The sequence below is a fragment of the Scleropages formosus genome, chromosome 3 (genome assembly GCF_900964775.1).
Source record: "Scleropages formosus chromosome 3, fSclFor1.1, whole genome shotgun sequence".
In the NCBI taxonomy this organism is placed as follows: Eukaryota; Metazoa; Chordata; class Actinopteri; order Osteoglossiformes; family Osteoglossidae; genus Scleropages; species Scleropages formosus.
The window spans coordinates 34,390,065-34,400,223 of record NC_041808.1 but is presented as its reverse complement, the minus strand read 5'-3'; the positions used below and the strand labels follow the sequence as shown (position 1 = coordinate 34,400,223).

Sequence of the window (10,159 nt, the reverse complement as noted above, 5' to 3'; positions counted from 1 at the left end):
CAGCTGGATATAATTGGTCTCATCATCTGTAGTTGGTGGTGGTCCAGATATTTTAAAAAGATGCCATAAAGAGAGGGTGTTTTCCAGCTACAGGGGATCACACTCAACCTCTCCAGTAAAGTCTGTGCCAGGGTCCTGGAAAGGAGACTCCACCCAGTAGTTGAGCCTTATATTCAGGAAGAACAAGGTTGATTTCATCCTGGTCACACAGCAGTGGACCAACCCTTCTCCTTGGCACAACTGCTCGAGAGAGTATGGGAATACGCTACTCAAATCAGCAAAACGTGTGTAGACTTGGAAAAGGTATATGACCAAGTTACTTGGCATATGCTATTGGAGGTACCGCTGGAATGTGGCGTACCAAGACCTCTGATGTGTGCCAGCCGATCCCTGTATGAGTGTAGTGTGAGCTAAGTCCATATTCTTAGTTAACTCAAACCTGTTCTATGTAAGCACTGGTATGACAATCAGCACCTCCATGTCTGAAGCCATGGAAAAGAGTGGTTTGTTCTGTCTAAGTGAGGATGGACGTGTCCCTGATGGAGGAGTTCTAATGTCTCAGGGTCTTGCTCATGATTAGAGGAAGAAGGGTGAAACACGGATTGGTTGATTGTCAGAAGTTTGCAGGCACATTACCAATCTGGGGTAGTGAATCGGGAGATGAGTCTTCAAACAAAATTTTTGGTTTACTGCTCTGTTTTTGTTTCCATCCACACTTATGGTCATGAGCTTTGCTTAATGACTGAAAGAACAAGAACAACTTTTTTTCTTCAAGACTTTAGGCAATATCCTGCTACAGTAACAAGAACCAGTGGTGTTATAGGGGTTATGGAGAAAACATTTTTATGGAAATGGAAAAACAAAACATCAGCTCTTCTTCACCTGTAATCTTAAGTTCTTGACGAGGTGTCATTGAAGAATCAGACTTTATGAACAAATGGAACAGTGGAGTTTCCATGTTCTCCCTGTGTCTGTGTGGGTTTCCTCCCACACTCCAAAGACATGCTGTTCATGTTCCCCCATAGTGTGTGAGTGACACAGAGAGAGTGTGTTTTACTGATGTATGGATGAGTGACCCATTGTAAGTAGTGTATCTAGCAGTGTATGTCACCTTGGTGAATAAGGTGTATGGGCTGATAACACTACACAGAGTTCATTGGAAGTCGCTTTGGAGAAAAGCATCTGCTAAATGAGTAAATGTAATTACACAGTGATTATAATTCATACAAAGCAACTTACATAGGATATAGACATTACACACTATTAATTAGGATGGATATTTCAAATAAAGCAGTTCAAGTACCTTCACAAGGGTACAATAGTAGCACCAATAACAGAAACTGAATTCACATTACATGTAGTCAGTTCATTTAAAACTTTTACCTTAGATGTAAGGTCTAGTCCACCTTACATATTATGGTTCACATTCATTCATTTATTCAGGCATTCATAATCTGAATCCCCTTGTTCAGTGCTGAGCTATGATGGTCTTGATTCTAACTTGTAAACACAGGGTGCCCATCTAGGAAGGGTAACAATCTAGGCAGGATACCAGTTTGCACTGTTAACTCTACAAAGTACATGATCCGCTCACACTCTAAGTACAACACCATGTCTGGGTGCAATGCAGTAACCCCAATGACCTGCGGAACCTGGAGCTGCTTGCCCACATCTACCAACAGCTTCCAGTCTCGTGCATTACCCCACCTACCAAGGCACGTCCACTCTTACATGGTGTTACCCTCTCCTGCCTGAACAAATCCACTTGTTTTATCTATACTGCAAACAGGCAAAGAATTCACAACTTTCCGCTTGCTCTCAAAAACACCTGCTAAACATCTAAGAATTTGATTATGGCACCAAGCAAAGCGCGCACACACACACACACACACACACACATTTTCGGAACCGCTTGTCCCATACGGGGTCGCGGGGAACCGGAGCCTACCCGGCAACACAGGGCGTAAGGCCGGAGGGGGAAGGGGACACACCCAGGACGGGACGCCAGTCCGTCGCAAGGCAACCCCAAGCGGGACTCAAACCCCAGACCCACTGAAGAGCAGGACCAGGTCCAACCCACTGCGCCACCACGCCCCCCTCCCAAGCAAAGCATCCCTCCCCCAAACTAACCTTAGACCCTGCAAAATGTGCCTCACGGCTACACAATTTGCAAGAACCATCACCACCTGCCCACTTCTTAACATTCTGTGGCACTGGCAGCACGTCATAAGTTGCTCTAACAATTAACTTAAGGCAACTCGCCTCCATAGCCCACACATCTTGCCAGCATAACTTCCTCCTCTCCACGCCTTCCCAGTACACCCACTGACCCTGCTTAACTAATGCGACCGCCTTTGCACACCTCGCCTCCTCTTCCTGCCCGCAAACCTGCTCAACAACCAGCAGCCGTTTGTCTGCCACCGGGGCAGCACTCCACAACCGCCGCATACAGTCAAAGCCAAACCCTACCTCCTCCCCTCTGTATGTGTCCAACCACATCTGACAGCATCAGCGCCCCTTTTGCGCTTTGGACCCCATCTCTGGGGTTCCACCCCCTACCTGTCCTCACCGACGTGCCAACCTTTTCACAAACCTATCTTTCGACTCTGCTAGTCAACTCCAAACCCACCTTCGCACACTTGTCCTCCTCCACCAAACTTGTTACTGGCAGCTCCAACACGCCCTTACCATATAACGTTACACTATTCAGTCTGCCCTTCCTCTAAATGCAATGGATTAATAAAAGATTAGAGCAGTTTCAAGTTTAGTCGAGTTTAGTGTATCCAAAGGAGACCACAATAACCCTGTTTAAACAATGTGTACAGAATATACCAAATGGATTAGGTCAGTATAGTTGCAATTGTGAAAAGAAATATTTTCACGAAAGAGTATAATACAACATTTATTTCAGTGGATGCATACAACAATGGAATTTTAGAACTCTTGGCTCATTACATCCACATTACTGAAGAGACATTTTCCATCATTTCCAAGTTAATATATACGGATATTGCAGCAGTTGAAGGCATCTGTTCATAGGCTGAAGTGGTACTGCAGCAGAACAGCATTCTGTCAAATACTGCCATTTGCCAGGACCATGATGAAACTTACAGCCAAAATTTTATTCACTTGGAATGATTTGGGATTATAATTTTATATATTATAATTTAGAGTAATTTATTAAGAAATGACTACAACCTGATTAAAGTGCTTGGCTAATCATCCATTAGTTAATCTTTTAACATTCTACAATTACACCAGTCATGACCAGACTTAAAAAATGTGTCTACCATTCCAAACAGGACTTGGAGTTGAACACGGGAACGGTCATGGCCGAATCGCTCAGCACTGCAGCAATGAGCTCAAATGACTACCCTTACAGCCAGCACCCTAAAGCTTGTTAAGATGACGTCTGAATCCTTAGACCAGAGACAAGGAAATTTAGTTCTTCCACAATCCACTTTCAGGGTGACATTAATTGAGATCACAACAAAGCCCCCTCCGCGTTTCAATCACTGTTTCCAGCTGGTTCTGTGTCATCATGGCCCCACAGTGAGCTAGAAAGGTGGGGCAACTAGTGCCAGGTGAGTCCTAGACTTTAATTGGGCCTGACTCTCTGCTTTGTAAGCTGCTGAGCCAGGAAGTGCAGCTTCTCAGCAGCAGCTTGGTTATCATCATCACTGATGCCCAGGTGCCATACTGCCCTGATGGTGCCCCCGACATGTGGGAACATGAGGACCCGCACTCCCTGCCCCAGCACTCTGGCCTCATCCTCACATACAGCCTCAGCACGCACACAGAATTCAGCCGGGCTCAGGCATGGGCTGCTTAGACGAAAGCGCAGGATGTTGGTCTCCACGGCAGCCATGTCCACTTCGTACATAGGGGGGTCACACTGCTTCAGTGCTGAAGGAGGGCAAGAGAACAGAGGTCAAACCCACCAACTACATTTAAATCTCCTCCCTGACACTGCTGATTCTAGTTCCATGAAGGGTCCTACTGTTGTACTGGTGAGAAAAACAGCTTTACCTGAATTGCTCTGGTGAAATATCCATCTGTGTAAAAGTGTAAATGAACTTCTCACTTTGACTGAAAGTGCTTGATAAGTGAAAAAATAACAAATTTAAGCAGAGAAAAATAAATTTCATCACCCTATGTCATTTGTGTAACTGCTGACGAGAGAAAGGATCTTATGGTAATTGCCCTTTAAGGTCCATACAAAACATATATTAACACTGCACTGCCATCACAGGACTTTCTGAACATTCAGTGATACATATCGAGTCACAGCCTAAGCTCTAAACGCAACTTAGATAGTGGAGTTTGAAAGAGAGTTGTGGCTCACCCTGTGCAAATGTTCTAGCACGCCGATGATCTTCCTTCAGCCGGTCCACCATGTCTGTCAGTGCTAACATTCCCGCCGCAGCCAGGATGCCTGACTGGCGCAGTCCCCCACCCAGGGCCTTTCGGGCACGCACTGCCTTCTGCACAAAGTCCTTTGGCCCCGCAAGCATGGTCCCCACCGGTGCACCTAGCCCCTGGCAAGTGTGGACACCCACACAGATGCATAGTTATTAACCAGTGTGGGGAAAACACCTAAAGAGGAGGATCATAGCTCAGAGGACCTTATATATATATAAAAAAAAAAAAAGCAGTACTTTTGGGTGAACACGATTAAAGTGGTTAAACGTGAGTGAAATTTCACATTTTCAACGTGCGAAAGCAAAGATGGGCCAGCACACCTGAGCTTACCAAAATAGTTATTTCTTGTAATACGGATGTGTTTTGTGAGTGAGACGTTGATTAAGGCATCCCACCAAAACACATCCGCCACGTTACATTTACATGTAGTCATTTACAAGAAATGTAAGTATTTTGGTAAACTCAGGTGTGCTCTCCCATCTGTGCTGATAGTTGTCACATATTCCAGGCGGTTATGACCCAACTGGATTCCTGCACACCTTCTGTTTTTCAATACATGACATTTTCCACGTGAAAATGAAAAGCAACAGTGTTTCTGATTTCTGTTGTTGTCAGCAGGAACAGCAAACCTCTGGATTATCAAACTTTCAGTCTGAAAATCTGGCAAAAGGCCAAACTTCACAGGACTCGTAAGCTTACGCCTACTGAAAGGGCATACTGGGTGAACTGGAGTTTGTCCACATGCCTCCTACTCACATGTACAGGGCCCATATTAATAAAAATTGTTAATAACAATTTGGCACTGTATGTTATCCAAAAAACCAGCTGTTATTTTAAAACAACATGGTTGGCTTTATTTTTGGACACATGATTTGATTATGTTCACATAGCAGTAAAATACAAATAAGACCCTATTTTCTCAAACACTTGCTATAAACTATATGTAATAACCCACACGTGTACTTTAACGCATTGCTTACCCAGTACTCAAAATCCATTTCAAACCCTTCTTCTGCAGATCATTTCCAGAACATCTGCAGTTTCTCACCCAGTAATTGCAGGAAGGAACAATTCTGCATTTTGGCACAATTTCCTATTCCATATTTGGCAAAAAACAAATACATTCTGGAGTGATTATTATAATCAGCAGTTGCATTGCGAATCGAGCAGGCTGCAAATGAGCTGATACAGAAGAATGCTGTGGATGTATGTTAATATCGGTTAGTGTCTAATGCGGGTAGCGGTGCGAGATGACCTGCATCTACCTTGGACAAGCACACACTGACAGTGTGACAGTGCTGCAAAATGACAGGTGGAGACACACCCAGGTTCACAGCAGCATTCATGAGCCTGGCCCCATCCATGTGGACTGCCAGGCCATAGCGGTCTGCCAGAGCGCGCAGCTGTAGGAACCACAGATACACACAAAGGCACACACAGAGTAGTGCAGGCCCATCAATACAAATACACAGAAACACACAGCACAGACTTCTATTTTTGATCTTATTTCTAACTGAACATAAGCAACTGGAAGAGGCTCCAAATATATGAACATCCTAGCTGTGTTTGCTAGTAATATAGGTCCATCAACAAAAAATTCACATGCACATACCACACCGCCTTCCATTTCTTAAATGAAGTCAAAATGAAAACATTCCACAATATCTAAGCATCGCAACTATGGTGGTTGGTAATCAGGGTCAATTTAATTATTTTTCAAACTGGTACTCTTTTAATATGAGGTCTTTCCTTCTTTACATGTCCCGTATCCTCCTATCCCATAGTATCTCCAACAGGGAAAATGTTGTGATCATCTGTAATGCCTGTCTGTTAGGAGAGGAGCATGATTCTGCTTTTGAAAACTAGGCCCTCACCTCTTGGAGGAAGGAGAGAGGCAGGACCCGGCCTCCAAGAATGTTGTGGGTGTTTTCCACACACACCAGGCGGGAGCGGGGATAGTGGGGATCTGGGTAGCCATGACGGATCTTATCCTCTAGCTCATGGAGGTCAAAGGTCCCATCAGACCTGGTGGCTACAGTAGTGGCGTGGACACCAGCCAGCTGCAACAGTCAGTTTGGGGGGGGGGGGGGGGGGGGGGGGGAATGGTGTGTTTCAACACAGACAAACAGATGCATATACAGCTGGGAAGGGAGTGACTGTCACACAGTACAGTGAGGAGCACGGTTGTCTCAGGGTGCCTGAATGGTGGGAGAGGACACAGGTTCGATTCCCTGCTTACTCTGTATGGAGTTCGCATGTTCTCCCCATATTTGCATGGGTTTCCTCCCACATTCTAAAATCTAAATGGGTAACTCTACATTACCTATAGTGCTGGTATAAGGACAGCTGGTAGTGTAGTAGTTAGAGCAACTGCCTTTAAACCCAAAGGTTGCAGGTTTGAGCCTCACCTCTGGCTGTAGTACCCTTGAGCAAGGTACTAACCCCTAAAAAAAAATCCCCAGCTGTATAAATGGGTAAATAATTGTAACCTTAACATTGTTAAGTTGCTTTGGAGAAAAGCGTCAGATAAATGTATCTTGCTCCGGTGTGTAGACGAGTGACTGTAAAGAGTGTATCTAACATAAGTGAGCTAGGATGAAAAGTTTGAGCTAAATGCTACATTGTATTCTTTGAAAGTTGCTTTTGAGAACAGCGCCCGCTAAATGAGTAAATGTAAATATTTACATAGGTTGCAGGTTCGAGCCTCACCTCCAGTTGCAGTACCCTTGAGTGGGGTACTTACCCAAAAATTGCTCCAGTAAAATTACCCATCTTTATAAATGGGTAAATAGTTGTAAGTACCTTAACGTTGTATGTTTCTTTGCCTTATGCCTATTTTCAAGCATTCTGTGTCGCTGTGTGAGAAGGAGCGCTCTGTAAAAATAAACTGAATTAACATTGTAAGTTACTTTTGGAGAAAAGCATCAACTAAATGAAAAAATTTAAATGTAAACTGACCATTGGTTATTTAAATAAAGTTACATTTACTCATTTAGATTACAGTTTTCTCCAAAGCGACTTACAGTTGGGTAATTTTACTGGAGCAATTTAGAGCATGAACCTTGCTCAAGGGTACTACAGCTAGGATTTCAAACCTGCAACCTTTGGATCCAAAGGCAGCAGCGCTAAACACTACACTACCAGCTATCCCTTGTTTTGTTATATTGCAGTTTTATGCACGTTTACACCTTTGTACAGTTAGAGACTGCTTACGGCGAGAATCGGTAATCTGAACGCCAGCCTGTTCGTACCTGTGCACTGCCTCCCTGCTCATAGACGTGCAGGTGGGCGAGGTCCCCCACGATCATCTCGTCTCCTCGCTCTGAGCAGTGGACCATGACTGAAACAAAGGAGCACACACACAAACACTAAGCCAAAGTGCTGAGTGGAGAAGTGAAAAGGAGCGATACTCGTGGCCAGGATACTTCACCAGCAATGAGGTTACTCATGGTCCCAGAGGGCACAAACAGCGCTGCTTCCATGCCGAAAAGGTCCGCTGCTCGCTTCTGGAGTTCTGCAGAAAAACTCAGAACAGCAGCAGTCCTGTGAGCCATGTTTACGGCAAAAGCTGGAAGAAGCTTCAATAAGTAAAATGAGCATTTTGGAGAAAAGAGTGAGATACATTAATAAATATAAATATATAAAGTTGCACATACTAAGACTGTAAGGAAGATATAAAGAGATCCCATTTGCAATGAAACCCTGCAAAACATGTCATAGTTTGGGAAGGGACAATTTTTTAATGCAGTTGCATTTCTCGTGTAAAAAGGTGTTTCCCTTGTCTGTGGACTTTTATGACTGAAGATTATAATCAGTTGTTGATTCTTTCGTCTCATCTATTATCTGTATTTTTTACCCAGTGTGTAAGCGACCCAAGGCACCTTAGAACATTTATTTGTACTCGACTACTTACAGTGATTTACCCATCGGTACAGCTGGGTAATTTACAGGAGCAAGCCAAGTAAGTACCTTGCTTGCTGAAGGCCGGTTACTACACTGCTGGGGGTGGGATTTGAACCGCGACATTCTGATTCTACGGCAGTAGCTCAAACCGGTACACTGCCTGCTGCCCACAATAATGAATGAACATCTATTTATCACTTATCATGTATATATATCTTATTGGACAGGAATATACGGATGATTAAGAGTCGTGTGTGCACGTATCCCCGACCGTTCACCGTGGGGTCCTCTCCGAACACATCGTCTCCCACATGTGCTTCGGCCATGGCTCGACGCATCGCTGCTCCGGGCTTTGTCACCGTGTCACTGCGGAGGTCCACAGTCCGGACCCGGAGCGGCCCGCCGGGCTCTCTGTGCGCGGCCGGAGCGCGCGCGCGCTCCACTCCGGCGGCGGCCGTCGCGAGCCCACGGCGCGCAGCACCAATCATGTCGAGTGTCGCGGAGCGCAGCAGGGCCCTTGTCCGAACAGCCTTCGCAAACATTGCCATCCGTGTCCCTAAATGCTACAGCCCAGTGGACGCAGCAGATCATAGCAACAGCTCTGTGAGAATGAAAAAAACAGCCCCTTGAATGCTTGATGAACTTTGTATCCCGCCATCATTCATTCTCTGTTTTTGCAGGGCAAGGGAAATGTAATCGATACTGCATTATCGATTTACCGCGCGCTTATCTGGATCTACTGTATCTAGCAGACGCTTTTCTCCAAAGCGACGTATATCTCAGGATGCATGGTCTAGCCCCCTTCATTGTTTTATTAGTCTTTGAATATTTTATGTTGCAATTTTTACATTTAAAAATCGTGCCGCGTAGGAAAAAAGGTCTTTATTTCTACTCTTTGAACAGACAGTAAGCGCTGCACTCCGGCTAAAGACTTCACTCTCTACAATGTAGCACGTTGTCCGCAAGAAAAGCGAAAACGCAGTTTGTCAACAGTCCACCGTTTAACGCGAGTTTTCCCACTCCATTTCGAACTTTTCATGAAATCACGACAAGACAACGGACATCATTCAACACCTCGGACTTTACTGTTGTTTCTACGCATGTCAGTATTATGGCGCGCACAATATTATATTGTGGGATGGGGTGAAGAAAGACGCACAGGCAGCGTTCCTCTCGAACGTTTTATTTGAACACCGGCACACTGGGAAACAGGGGTGGGGGGATCGATCCTAATATCGATACTTTAGTTTAAGTCTCTCTCTTCTACGCTCAGTACATTGCTCCCGTTTCATCAAGAGTAGCTCTGTGTGATTACGCCGCTCCTCCTCCCCTGCTCCACTGTGTTTTGTTGTCTTGCCATCACGTGACTCAGCAGCGCCAAGTGCAAGCAGACAGTTTTGGCTGCAGTGAGTGAGAGAGATGGCCGCATGGCGGAAAGAAAGAGGAGCGTCGTGTGGAGTTATTTTACGGGTGTAAATGAAAACATTGCAAACTGCGATGTGTGTAGGAAGACTATTCGCTACTGTGGCAACACCACCAATTATGTGACATTAAAAAACACAAAAAAGAGAACTCCGAGCTGCAAAACAAACGAAAAAAGGAGGAGGGAAATCCTTAAGACAGACCTCCGGCAGTGCCGTCACTTAGACGGAAGTCACTGACTGGCAGAGTCCTTTCAGAGAAGCAAAGAATATCTAGGTAGCCATAGTGGTTAAAGTAATATTTTAGTCATAGATCTTCGGCATTAGTTAATGCTAATTTTCAAAGTGTAATTGGTCATCATATTCATATAGTTGTTGTTTTAGCAGACTGCATAAATATGTACCTCAAACTT

General features: G+C 44.8%; 1 protein-coding gene across 1 annotated transcript; it reads right to left on the bottom strand.

The window, feature by feature from the left end:
- Window positions 1–2,973: 2,973 nt before the first annotated feature.
- On the bottom strand, window positions 2,974–9,110 carry LOC108922504 (probable low-specificity L-threonine aldolase 2). The gene is made up of 7 exons (XM_018732697.2): window positions 8,597–9,110; window positions 7,853–7,936; window positions 7,674–7,762; window positions 6,297–6,482; window positions 5,688–5,825; window positions 4,346–4,538; window positions 2,974–3,906 (listed from the first exon to the last, which is right to left on the bottom strand). Exons 1-7 carry the CDS (start codon window positions 8,871–8,873, stop codon window positions 3,599–3,601), a joined length of 1,275 nt encoding a protein of 424 aa, XP_018588213.2. The 5' UTR covers window positions 8,874–9,110; the 3' UTR covers window positions 2,974–3,598.
- Window positions 9,111–10,159: the final 1,049 nt, after the last annotated feature.